Source organism: Cebus imitator, unplaced genomic scaffold, assembly GCF_001604975.1.
Source record: "Cebus imitator isolate Cc_AM_T3 unplaced genomic scaffold, Cebus_imitator-1.0 Scaffold477, whole genome shotgun sequence".
Lineage (NCBI taxonomy): Eukaryota > Metazoa > Chordata > Mammalia > Primates > Cebidae > Cebus > Cebus imitator.
The window spans coordinates 1,243,239-1,257,623 of record NW_016107792.1 but is presented as its reverse complement, the minus strand read 5'-3'; the positions used below and the strand labels follow the sequence as shown (position 1 = coordinate 1,257,623).

Genomic DNA, 14,385 nt, shown 5'->3' with positions numbered 1-14,385 from the left:
AAAAAAAAAAAATTCAGTCTATGCTTAGAATATTCTTATGAGCATTGACTTTGTGCCAATGTATTTAAATTCTCAGTTTTTATATTTAGAAGACCTTACATAAATTTATCAGGCCATGTTCAAGAAAGGCTTAAAGAGCAAATCTTGAGTGAAAAATACAGTTAGCCACTTGTAGAAGTTGTTCCTCTTTAAAAATGCCATTGTTAAAACTGTTGTTATAATACATGCTCTCTGTAAAAGGTCAATTAGCAGATTCCCCAGAATATTTAAAGTTTTTGCTACCTTCTAAATGTCAAGTTGAAGTTGGGAATCTTATAATATTTGGAAGAATTTTGCCATATGATTGTCTATATGATGAAAAATAAATTCCATGTCAAGGATGAAAGAGTGGTAGAAAATCTTGTCTTGCCTCCAGAAGACCAAGGCAGAGAGGGGCGTAGTCCAGATAAGCACATCAGTTCCCACACAGAGCTCCACTCTTGGAATGGGAAGGAAATGGAACCCTTTTTAATACTTGACCTCCTTTCCCTGAATGAAATGGTTGGAAGGGGCAGTATGGAGTAGCAGAAGGAATAGTTTTCATGCTTTTTTAATAAATGAAAGGCTTTACACCTGCACATACACTATGGAGGATGTTTTGGGAGAGGTTTGGAAAGATAAAGGGAAGAAAATTACTAGTGAGACTTGGTGTTGGTCCTGGTTACAGTCAGAGAAATGAAATTAAAAGTTTGGTCCATGAGTTTGAACATTTGATTTTCAGAGGCTGGAGGAAAAGAGGTGAGGACAGATATGGATGTAGATATTTTTGTTTGTTTTTGACTTTGAATGTCAGAAAATTCATGCCTAGTCCCTTCAGGTTTTTGCTGAGAGGTAAGATGTAAGGGAGAAAAAATATCTTTTCTTGACATACCTCAAGAGTCACAATGGGCATTACTGTGACAGAGAGATTAACAAGAGAAAAGCATAGCAAATGTATTTAACCAAAGTTTTATGTGACACAGACTTCAGACATAAAGACTGTGCCCAGGGAAAAGTGTATTTTTATGAACAGTAGTTGGAAATAAGAGTGGAGAACAAAAAGGTAATATCTAATGATAATAACCTGGGAAGAACTCGGCGAGGCCTGTTTGTTCAGATTCCTCTTGGCCTCTGGGTGTAGAGGCTGAGGGTTTTAGAACCTGCTTTCAGAGAATGTAGGTCAGAGGTCTTTTTTTTCTTTTTCTTTTTCTTTTTCTTTCTTTCTTTTTTTTTTTTTTTTTTTTTTTTTTTTTTTTTTGAGACAGAGTCTTGCTCTGTTGTCAGGCTGGAGTGCAGTGGTGCAATCTCGGTTCACCGCAACCTCTGATGTGACTCCCTCGTTCAACTGATTCTCCTACCTCAGCCTCCTGAGTAACTGGGATTACAGGCATGATCCAGCCAGCTAATTTTTTTTTTTTAAGTAAAGATGGGGTTTAACATGTTGGCCAAGATGATCTCTGTCTCCTGACCTTGTGATCTGCCCACGTTAGCCTCCCAAAGTGCTGGGATTACAGGTGTGAGCCACCACACACAACCCAAAGATTTTTTTTTTTTTTATGACCATGCTTCAGAGGCAAAAGTGGTGAGGTTATGATATAAGCTCCAAGGTGCCATATTATGGAGTAGCATGTTCTGAGCCCAGTGAATACAAGTCCATCTTCTAAAAAAGTTGTGGAGGAATAAGGATTGCGATTTGAAGAGAGTTGTGGGTGTTTGGGAAATCTGTCTATTATTAGGGACAGGAAAAGTTTCCTGGCAACAGTGAGTATCCAGGTACGGTTGAAATCTGTGAATGTATATTTGTATCAATATGCCTGGTTGTGTTATTTCTCTGCTAGTACAGAATAGTCTAGAGGTAGAAAAGGGATCAGAAAGAGCCAAACATGAAGTTCTGCAGGGAAGCTGCAATAGAAGAAACTAAATATGAAGACATTGAGGATCTGGTGAGAGGGGATTCACAGGAAGGTTCCGTAGAGAGGGAAGCGAAGCCATGGAGTGAGTGAGAGATCGGTGGGGAATGTTGAAGATTTCTGTGAGGTAGAAGAGCAGTTGTTCTTGGAGTAAGGAGGTTAGGGAATTTGAACAAAAGGAGTGAAATATCTGCACAGAGGATCTATATAGGTGTTCTAGATAAGGGATCAGAAAACTTCTGCTGTAAAGGGCAAGATAGGAAATATTTTCAGCTTTGCAGGCCATCATTTTTGTTACAACTTCTCAACTCTCCTTAAAGCATGAAGGCAGTCATAAACAGTAAGTAAACAAATGGATGTGGCTGTGTTTCTGTAAACCTTTTTAATAGAATAAGTGGTAGGCCAGATTTTTCTCAGCAGCTGTAGTTTCCTGAACCCAGTCATAGATAATAACTTCCAAGATGTGGAGAAAGTTAAGCGGAAGCAAAGAATTAGAAATCAAGGGGCTAAGCAGCTTTATGATTTGCATATTGACTAAAGCCATCTAAATAAGGCTTGTTGAGAATCCGTTTGAGACTGGTGATCATGAATTATAGAAGAGCTACTCAACTGCTCTGTGTGATTCCTTCAGCGACTTTTGGCTGTGAGGGTGAAGTCACAGAAAAGGCAAATGTTTGCATTCATATAGGGCAGGATTTTTGCTAGACGGGTATAGTGGAATGATAGAGGAGAAGGGAAATTTAGGATATTGACATGATGGGTAGTGATCAGTAGGCTAAAGAAAGGATAAAACTGATAATAGAGAGCAAGTAGAGGGGTTAGCTAACTGGTGGTCATCAGGAGGTCTAATACCCAGATCAGCTTCGTGAGGGCAGTGACTCTGTTTTGTTCTCTCACATGTCCCAGTATCTAGAATAGTGCCTGGCACCTAGTAGGTCACAGGAAGATCATTTAATAAGTAATCAGGAAAAGTGGGAAGCTGGTGTCATGCTTAAGTAATGGAGGTAGTTATTTGTTATGAATGACATCTCATATGTCTGAAATGTACACACAAGAAGTTCTCAGTAATAGCCTTTATCATTATGCTTTTTGGACTTTTATAGGGACTACATGTTTTCAGATAAATAAAATTGAGAATAATTTCTCTGCAAATGGGTGAGTTGACCTTTCCCCTATGAGTATTATTTAAGGCCACTGAAACAGTTTAACACTGTTAAATTTAATTTCATATGGACAGAATACACAAATAAAATACTAGTAGAAATATCTCCCTTTCCAAATTAGCCTAGCCTGGCTCTCAAAGCCAGACATTCAGGGTACTTACTTCTAAAGCCTTCAGTTGTTTGGTTTAACATGCTTATCACAGGTGTGGAAAATTTTATATTTACATTACTGAATCACCTCTCAGTACATTTGAATGGCTTCTCTTTTGCTTTTTGTCTAGGGCTGAAGTCTCATTCAACACTAGGGGTGACTGTCTACCTCAGGAAGAGTATACAGGAGGAAGCTGAAATGATAACAAATCTAATTTTTAAACCAGGCCAGTTGTATTAGTCTGTTTTTATTTTTATAAAGGAATCCCTGGGACTGGATAATTTATAAAGAACAGAGGTTTAATTGACTCATGGTTCTGCAGCCTGTACAGGAAGCATGGTGCTGACAACTACTTCTGGTGAGGGCTTCAGGAAGCTTATGGTGGAAGGCTCAGGTGGAACAGGCACCTCACATAGTGAAAGCAGGAGCATGAGATAGAAGAGGGAGGTTCCAGACTCTTTAACAACCAGATCTCATGTGATCTGAGTGAGAACTCACTCATCACCAAGAAGATGGCGCTAAACCATTCATGAGGGATCTGCCCCTACGATTCATTACCTCCCACCAGACTTTACGTCCAACTTTGGGGACGACAATTCAACATAAGATTTGGAAGTCACAAATATATAAACCATATCACCAGTGCCTTCACATTTAGGTAAATGAATCAAAGGAGTATTTTGATTTTGAACATTAAGAAATATTCTTTCTCAGTCTTTTCAGACAACTTGTATGTCTTTTTCAGATGACGTGTTTCTCCTTTCACAACCCTTAGTATCATTACTTGTATGCAGTAGATATTTCATAAGTGCGTGCTGACTGACCTTTAATGACAACATAAGCAGTTCTCTGAAACACCTTTTGCTCTACCTCTTTGCCTGGTAAATTTCTTTTATGATCTGGTTCCAATGTCACATCTAAAATGGTTCCCAGCTCTCATAGTTAAATGAATCGGCCCCTGTCCCAGGTAGCTCATACCCAATTTCCAAAATACTGTCATTATTCTGTTTCTCATGCTTGCCTTTTATCTACAAAACAGCATGGATTTTGTCTGATTCATCTTTAGTATCTGTGGCACCCTGAATGTGCTTGCCATCTGTAAAATGCTCCAGAATTTTTGTCTGGAAAATGACTGTGTGACAGGGAGAAAACTCATCCTATAAGCATGATATTGATGTAGGCTTTAGTTGGCAAACCCTGCCCTCTAAAGGTTTTTGCTTCTTCAGAATTTTTCTACAGTGAGAATACTGCTGTCAAATGAGCAATTAGTAATTGATTATGAATTTGTGATCCAATTAGCAGATGTGATTAGATGATAGTCTTTGTTCCTATACCTACTTCTTTTAAATTAAGAATAATGTGTCATTGACACTCAGTATATGTTTGCTGAAAGCACAGATTTCACCAAGATGTTAACAATGGCCATGTTTGAGTAGTAGTATTTTTAAGAGTTTTTTTAGACATAATGTTTTTCATTGTTTGAATTTTCTTTTTCAGGATATGTATTGGAAAAAAAAAACTATTTTCAGTTTTTAGAACAGATAGCGTATGAGGTAGACAATTAAGAGAAATGAATGCTTTGATGCAACTTGGAACAGTCAGGGCTGGATCACAATGAGTCAGTCTACGGTTTGGTAACAAATCTCAGTGGTTTAGGAAAGCAAGTTTATTTGTTCCAGATTGATGGAGACTCTTCTACATTCAGCCTCTCAGATCCAAGCCTCCTTCAGCTCAAAGCAGCCTCCAAAGTTGCCGGGGCCAAAACAGGGAGAATTTGAAGAGACCAGCCAGCTCTCACCTGGCTCAGCACATGTTAGTTTCCTTGGCCAAAACAAGTCGCAAGGCCCTGGGCTTACTGCACAAAAGAGTGGAAAATGCAGAGAAGCACATGGAATCCAGTATATGGTGAGCACCAGTTGTCTCTGCCAACATAACGGTAACTCTTTTCATTTTTCAGCTACTGTAATGAATGTATGTTGGATCCAGACTGTGGTTTCTGCTACAAGATGAACAAATCAACTGTCATTGACTCCTCCTGTGTTCCAGTTAATAAAGCTTCTACAAATGAGGCAGCCTGGGGCAGGTATTTGACTCTTTTTACCATGCAAATATATAATAATATTTCGAAATGAGGCTTAAGTTTAAGTTTTCAGAGTGTTTGCAGTTCCTTTAAACTGACCTTCAAAACTACATTACTTTGCAGCGTATACTGGTGATAGTGGATGAAAAGCATTGCAATTGTGTGTTTCACGCAGAATAGAAAGCACTCAGGCCTAGACTTTTGGAGATCCAGATTTCCCTAATTAGGTATAGGAGTTGGATCTTTAGTTTTAGGCAGGTGTTCCCAAATACTGCCAAGACAATTTCTACCATGACATATTGTTTTGCTACACTGTATTTCCAAACTCCCAATCTTTTAAATGAAAGAAAACTGTAAAGTCAAAATGAATTACTATCACATTAGGTGGGGTACAGTGCATCATGCCTGTAATCCTAACTTTGTGAGGCTGAGGCGGGCAGATCACTTGAGCTCAGGAGTTTGAGACAGGTGAAACCCCTTCTCTACAAAAATTAGCTGGGAGTGGTGGCACATGCCTGTAATCCCAGCTGCTCAGGAGGCTGAGGAAGGAGAATCACTTGAACCCAGTAAATAGAGGTTGCAGTGAGCTGAGGTCACACCACTGCACTCCAGCCTGGGCAACAGAGTGCTACTCCATCTCAAAAAAAAAAAAAAAAAAAAAAAATTACTATCACGTTAAGTTCTTTGATGGAATTATTTTTGTATTCCTAGAAGCCTTTTCCAGAGTTCAGTGAAATTAAGCAAAATAAGGATAAAGGTTGGTAATCACTGGCATGTAACTAGCTTGGGAGGCTAGAAATCTTAATCTTTTTGGTTTGTAGTAGATGCATAAATGAAATAGTAATATAAAATAAATATTCTGCAGATTTATGAACTAACATTTCTATCCAGACATATAAAATGTGTAAATGTTGATACAGCTTTTGTGTTCTAAATTCCTGTAAAATAATATGCTCTTATCTTGTGTACTCATAGTACTGATAAAGGCAATGAAATCTGTAATAAAATATTGTGTCTCATAGGAGCTATAAAGTATAATGTAATAATTTTATTAGAGAGCCGTTCCAAAGAAAAAGTAAATTATATGTTCGTTGAGTGAAAATCCAGACCACATTTTAAATATGCTAATTACAAAGAAATATGTGAAAAAAATACAATTAGTATTTTGTTTATTTATTTTACTTTAAGTCCTGGGGTACATGTACAGAACATGCAGGTTTGTTATATAGGTATACACGTACCATGGTGGCTTGCTGCATCCATCACCCTGTCATCTACATTAGGTATTTCTCCTAATGTTATCCCTCCCCTAGCCCCCACCCTCTGGTATCCCTCCCCTAGCCCCCTACCCGCTGACAGGCCCCAGTGTGTGATGTTACCCTCCCTGTGTCCATGTGTTCTCATTGCTCAGCACCCACTTTTGAGTGATAACATGCATTATTTGGTATTACGTTCTTGTGTCAGTTTGCTGAGAATGATGGTTTCCAGCTTTATCTGTGTTCCTGCACAGGACATGAACTCATGCTTTTTTATGGCTGCATAGTATTCCATGGTGTATATGTGCCACATTTTCTTTGTCCAGTCTATCATTGATGGGCATTTGGGTTGGTTCCAAGTCTTTGCTACTGTGAACAGTGCACAATAAACATATGTGTACATGTGCCTTTATAGTAGAATGATTTATAATCCTTTGGGTATATACCTAGTAATTGGATTGCTGGGTCATATGGTATTCCTAGTTCCAGGTCCTTGAGGAATCTCCACACTGTCTTCCACAATGGTTGAACTAATTTACATTCCCAACAACAGTATAGAGGCATTCCTATTTCTCCACATCCTCTCCAGCATCTGTTGTCTCCTGATATTTTAATGATCACCATTCTAACTGGTGTGAGATGGTATCTCATTGTGGTTTTGATTGGCATTTCTCTAATGACCAGTAATGATGAGCTTTTTTTCATAGGTTTGTTGGCTGCATAAATGTCTTCTTTTGAGAAGTGACTTTATATCCCTTGCCCACTTTTTGATGGGGTTGTTTTTTTCTTGTAAATTTAAGTTCTTTATAGATTCTAGATATTAGCCCTTTGTCAGATGGGTAGATTGCAAAATTATTTTGCCCATTCTGTTGGTTGCTGATTCACTCTAATGATAGTTTGATTTGCTGTGCAGAAGTCCTTTAGTTTATTAGATCCCGTTTTTCTATTTTGGCTTTTGTTGCCATTGCTTTTAATGTTTTAGTCATGAAGTCCTTGCCATGCCTATGTCCCGAATGGTATTGCCTAGGTTTTCTTCTAGGGTTTTTATAGTATAAAGTCTTATATTTAAAATTTTAATCCATCATTTTTGTATAAGGTACAAGGAAGGGATTTAGTTTCAGCTTTCTGCATATGGCTAGCTGGTTTTCCCAACATCATTTATTAAATAGGGAATCCTTTCCCCATTGCTTGTTTTTGTCAGGTTTGTCAAATATCAGATGGTTGTAGATATGCGGCATTATTTCTGAAGCCTATGTTCTGTTCCATTCGTCTTTTGGTACCAGTACTATGCTGTTTTGATTACTGCAGCCTTGTAATATAGTTTAAAGTCAGCTAGTGTGATGCCTCCAGCTTTATTATTATTATTATTTGTTATTGTTGTTTAGGATTGTCTTGGCTATGCAGGCTCCTTTTTGGTTCCATATGAAGTTTAAAGTGTTTTTTCCAATTCTGTGAAGAAAGTCAATGGTAGGTTGATGGGTATAGCTTTGAATCTATTAAATTACTTTGGGCAGTATGGCCATTTTTATGATACTGAGTCTTTCTAACTATGAGCATGGAATGTTTTTCCATCTGTGTCCTCTGTTATTCCCTTGAGTAGTGGTTTGTAGTTCTCCTCAAAGAGGTCCTTCACCTCGTTAGTTGTATTCCTAGGTATTTTATTCTCCTTGTAGCAATTGTGAATAGGAGTTTACTAATGATTTGACTCTGTTTGTCTATTACTGGTGTATAGGAATGCTTGTGATTTTTGCACGTTGATTCTTGTACCCTGAGACTTTGCTGAAGTTGCTTATCAGCTTAAGTAGATTTCAGGCTGAGACAATGGGGTCTTCTAGATATACAGTCATGTTGTCTGCAAATTCAGAAAATTGGACTTTCTCTTTTCCTAACTGATTACTCTCTACTTCTTTGTCTTGCCTGATTTCCCTGGCCAGAACTTTCAATACTATGTTGTTAGGAATGGTAAGAGAGGGCATCCTTGTCTTGTGCCAGTTTTCAAAGGGAATGCTTCCAGTTTTTGCCCATTTAGTATGATTTTGGCTGTGGGTTTGTCATAAATAGCTTTTATTATTTTGATATACATTCCATCAATACCTAGTTTACTGAGAGTTTTTGGCATAAGGGGTTGTTGAATTTTGTCAAAGGCCTCTGCATCTATTGAGATAACCATGTGGCTTTTGTCTTTGGTTCTGTTTATGTGGTGGATTACGTTTACAGATTTGCATATGTTGAACCAGCCTTTCATCCCTGGGATGAAGCCAACTTGATCATAATGGATAAGCTTTTTGATATGCTGTTGGATTCAGTTTGTCAGTATTTTATTGAGGATTTTTGCATAAATGTTATCATGGATATTGGCATGAAATTTTCTTTTTTAGTTGTGTCTCTGCCAGATTTTGATATCAGGATGATGTTGGTCTCATAAAATGAGTTAGGGAGGATTCCCTCATTTTGTATTCTTTGGAATAATTTCAGAAGGAATGGTACCAGCTCCCCTGTGTACCTCTGGTAAAATTCGGCTGTGAACACGTCTGGTCCTGGACTTTTTTTGGTTGGCAGGCTACTATGTGCTGCCTTAATTTCAGACCAATGAAATAGATAGACTGCTAGCCAGACTAATGAAGAGAGCATAAAAAATGATAAAGGGAATATCACCACCGATCCCACAGAAATATACACTACCATCAGAGGATACTACAATTAGTATTTTAAATGAACACTCAAAACAGTTTTTTTTTTAAAATAGCTTTTTTTATTAAAGCTTTTATAGCTTTCATAAGCCAAGCTTAGTGAGTTAACTGATCAAATATCTCTAGATGTACTGATTCATAGCTTTAAATCTTTAGAGTTTTGTTTTTGCCAATAGGGGGAAAATTCTATGTTACTCTTAGTCTAGAATTATGAACATGCTATGAAATCTGTTAAACAAAGAAATGTATGTCATTACCAGTATTTTACATAATTAATTTATAAACTTATTAGTACTGTCTATTAAATAATAAGGAAAGCGCTAAAATTAGATATTTTTCTTACCTTCAGTAGAAGGGTTAGAAGTTGGAGGCCTCAAAACAGGAGTTTTGGTTTTTTTTTGCAAACAACAAATCATACAGATTTTTAGTAGAAATGTTTATTAATTCCTTTATTTCAGAAAGATTAACAACTCACTCTTACATTTTATTTGTATTTTTATACCATCCCATAGCTGCACATAGAGAAAAGTAAGACACAGATAATAAAACTAAGTAGCAAAAATAAACATAACTAAAAAACAATGTTCACAGCATATTCTTAGAATAGTCTCAAACTCTTTACAAAAAAGAAAGAAAAGACAGCCATGTTTTCTTACTCTTCCTTGTGCTGAACAACAGTGCCCCTTCTAGGTGAGCCACTGCTATTGGTCACGTCCTTAGTCTTGGCTAGAAAAGAGCAAAAAGGCAGGATGTGTTCACCATGAAAAATTTGTCAGATAGATTTTTCACTTATAGGTAAAATCATATACAGTATATATGATAATCAGTAAATATTTTTCTTGATTGGTTGGTGATTTGGTTGATAGAGTTCATGGAATGGAACTCTAAGGGCAGAATCAACCATTACCTTGGATTCACATCTAGAGATACACTATCTATAGATATTTCAAGGTCAAGTATTGAGGAAATTCATAGCCATATATTCTGATCTCTAACTGTAGCTGTGTTTCCTGAAAAGACACCAGGTGGAATGGGAACACCATTGGTGATGGAAGTAGTATAATAATGTTGATGAACTCTGAAATTGTCAATATAATGAAAATCATTTGTCTGTATAGTATGAGATTAGTTGGAAACAGAACTTTAAAGGTCCACTCAGCATGCCTTTCTATATCTACTTTGTTAAATTTCGTTGAAACCTTTTTTAAAAAAAATTATTTAGTAGACTTTTAGAAAATGTAGTAGACTGAACTGATGCAGGAAAATCTCCTTCTGCCCATTACCTTACCCCATACCTCCAGCATGCATCCCACACACATATAAGTTTAATGCACTGTTGAACTTGAAAGAAATCGCCAAGTACCACAAGAGAGTGTAAGTGGTGAGCCCACCTGGGAATATCAGAAAAGAATATAGGCCTTCCAGGTGAGAGGTTAGGGTTTTTAATTCTGAGGGAGATACGCTCCAGGCCTTGCCTCTGTGGCTGTAAAGCACTATCCAGGTTCTCAAATAGGGACAAGAAAAATTCTAACTAGACTGGGCTTGGAAAGCTACTGACTTCTCTGCTGATCACATGGGACTACAAATGGAAATAATGTCACACATGAGAAATCAAAACCAAGAGCCTTTGCTATGACAAGAGTGTGTGTTCTCATTTCACAGTGCCTTTGTGAAGTGAGAACCATGAGTTGAGAAATATAAACACTAAAATAAATAAATTGAATGAAAAGTAGGTCCTAAACTGGAGACATCCAGAGAGGCATGTTAGGAATCACATGGAATTATCAGTACTCAGTGTACATAAGATGTCCACGGGAAGCAACTCCTGGTAAATACAGAAAGACAGTCAGAGTATTAGGCTAGTGCAACACTTAATTGCAATTTACTATTACTTTCAATGGCAAAAAGAAATGCCAAAACCACAGTTAACTTTTGCAACAACCTAATAGAAACCACACCAATTATTGGAGGCACAAAAGCCACCAGGTCTGACAGATGGACAAATGAATACCTAAAGAACCTTGCATTGCACACACACACAAAAATTGAAAGAGACTTTAAAAGAAATAAAGAAAATAGTATATTTTTAAATTATACTGAAAGTTGTATTCTTATGATTTGTGCAGTATATATGTCTTTTTATATGAGGCATATATATGTTATAATTCAGCAATTTTTGCAAAAAAACACTTGGGAAGCTGAAATTCTAGAGAAATAACATAGGATGTGGTAGGAAAACTTTTAGAAAAAAGCCTTCTATTTTTCTTTTTTAGTTTTTTGTTAAATATAGATGTTGAAAGTATAAGAGTAAGCTCTTAAAATATGAACTATCAGAGGGAGAAATAAGAGACTCAAAGTATAATAAGACAGAAAGAGGTTAAAAAAAAAAACCAGAAAAATTACATCTAAATTGAACTATTTTTACAATAAAAACAAACCAATTAAGCACAATTGTAAAAGACAAGGATTATCATATTGAATTTTTTAATATAATTGTATGCTGTTTACAGGAGACAGTCACAGAACAGTTGTAGAAATAAAAGGAAGGAAAATACTAGATAAGTACTAAGTCGAAAAGACAAAAAATAGCAAAGACTAGAGTGTTTAGAAAATTTACAAGCTTGATAGGCGAGTCAAACAGAACCTTATGTAGAGAGTTTCATTCTTTTCAAGAAAACATGGAACACTTATGAAAATTTACCATGTTAAAGCACAAAGAGTAAATTCAATAAGCTTATATAAATGTATAGATATTTTAGTAAATTATAAGTAAATCCAAATAGTATGATCCAGAACATGTTTTCTAATAAAAATGCAATGAAACTGCAGAATAATAGAAACATATTTATCACCCCTTCTATTTTATCTTGGAAACTAAAAATAAAACACCCAAAAAGCAACTTCAAATTAATTACTAGATTTAGAATAAATCACAGTGCAAAACAAGATGTTAAAATAACTAAGCAGATGCACATGAGGTTAGAAGTAGAACATGGAGTAAGCCCTTAGAGTTAGCAGAGGATGAGAAGTGCAAAGCAAAGAAGTAGTAGAGAGGATCGAAAATTAAAAGTTCTTAGAGAAGACTAACACAATGTAGAAACCTTTTGCAATACCGATCAAGAAGAGAGAAGGCACAAACAATATTTAGCATAAAAAAGACGTATAACAACAGATAGTAAAGATTTTTAAATTCATAAGAGAATGCTATAAACTGTGTTCTCCAGTGCCTTTGAAAACAGATAAATGGACGGTTTTCAAGAAAAAAAATCTAACTTTCCAAAACTAGTTCTGAACCTCTGTGAAGTGAGTGATTTCTACACCCTGTTTACAGATGAGAATAGTGTTGCTTAGAGGGTCTGAATGACTTTCTCAAAGGCAAAAGGCCAGTAAGTCCATTTCTTTTAGGGGAGCAACAATTGAGTAGTGGAATGATACATATTTTCAGATTCAGATAGTTTCCAATTTCTAAGTTAAAGAAAGCATGTTATTGACAAATCATACTTACTGGATAAAGGCATTAGAATGTTTTTTCTGTATTTATTTTTGCCTGTTTATCCACCTCCCGATCTCCTGACTCTCCGTTTTACGAAACCATAAATAATCTATTGTGGAACTTCAAACCTCCTGACTATTTAAAATAGTATTGCCAGGGAGGGACACTTTCTTAATGTGCTGATTCAGTATTTGTTTCCTATAATATAGCACTTTAGCTCTGTAATTAGAAACACTAAAATAGCTAGATAGATTCCCTGTTTGGCAATTCATTGTTTACCATATTCATTCAGCAGAGATATTTTTCTCAAAGCTGCACTCTGATGTAACACCCAGCCTGTATTCCCAGCATTTCACCACTCTTCCACACAGATTCTAGTCAATTTAAATCCCTTATCGTTACCCTAATATCTATTATAATTTCCTATCTCTATGTCTTTTCTCACTCTGTGCCTTCTCTCTAGAATTTACCCTCCTTGATCTCTGCCTGCAATCGTATTTATTTATTTATTTTTTTGCTCAGATAAGATGTCCCCTTTTCCTGTAATTTCTGTGATAAGCCTCAGAAAACAATGGTTATTCTGTCTCCTGCTGGCTCTAGCACTCCCCTGGTTGTAGCATACTATAAGAGACATTTCATGGCTATAAGATTAATGAGAACCGTAAATCCTACTGGAACACCTTGCAAGACTGACACTGTGTGCCACTTAGCAGTAGCCGTGTGAGGCAACCCTGTGGGGGGTTTCCAGGAGAGAAGTCCACCTCAGCACAGATGCAACTCTTATAGACATTTAAACAAAGTTACTCTTACAAGACTAGCTTAACCTCCTTTTATGAACAAAACACCTGGTAACTGACTCATATTGAATACAGGTATAAGAAAGGGGAACAATCCCCCAAGCCCTGAGAATAGGCTCCAGATGGAGACCCTCCTGGATGGGTGGTCATTTGACCCCTGATTGAATCTGGCTCATGCCACCCACCTGCTCCCACTATCCAGTTTGTAAGAGCGCAGCTAGAATAAATTGCTGATGTTCAACATCATTCGGTATCGAAGTCTCAATGTGGTCTATGATGTGCATCAGACCACATTGGAAGAAAAATTGCCACTGGTGAAACCAGTTAACTAGGACAATCCAAAACCCCTGAACAGGAATGAAATTTGTGTAATTTATATGAAAATTATATTTTTATATGATAGCAATCTGTGTTTGGATGTGTATTTGCTTCTAAATTATAAATTCTAATTTCTATATTCTGCCCTGTTTTTAAACCTTTGGCGTTTTGTATACATCAAGCATTCAGTCAATAATTATAAAAACATATAAGGATTTAAAATTGTCACAGTTATAAATGAGAGTATATAATGTTCCAGCCACTTCATTTTAGTTACGTCTTTTGCATCCATACTTATTTCCAGGTAAGGAAACTTATGGAAGAAAAAAATGAAAGTAATGTAATTTACATTAACACAAAGCATTAATGTTTACCTGAACTAATAAAAACACTACAAAACAGTTTAGCCGGGCGCGGTGGCTCACGCCTGTAATCCCAGCACTTTGGGAGGCCGAGGCGGGTGGATCACGAGGTCAAGAGATCGAGACCATCCTGGTCAACATGGTGAA

The 14,385-nt window shown here is 36.7% G+C and overlaps 1 protein-coding gene across 1 annotated transcript in view; it reads left to right on the top strand.

The window, feature by feature from the left end:
• SLC2A13 (solute carrier family 2 member 13) overlaps positions 1–14,385 on the top strand; it is a 351,864-nt gene that overhangs the window by 272,507 nt on the left and 64,972 nt on the right. Inside the window, exon 7 of the mRNA XM_017512770.2 lies at positions 5,200–5,325. Within this exon, the coding sequence (XP_017368259.1) occupies positions 5,200–5,325 (126 nt within the window). The remainder of the gene's footprint in view (positions 1–5,199; positions 5,326–14,385) is intronic.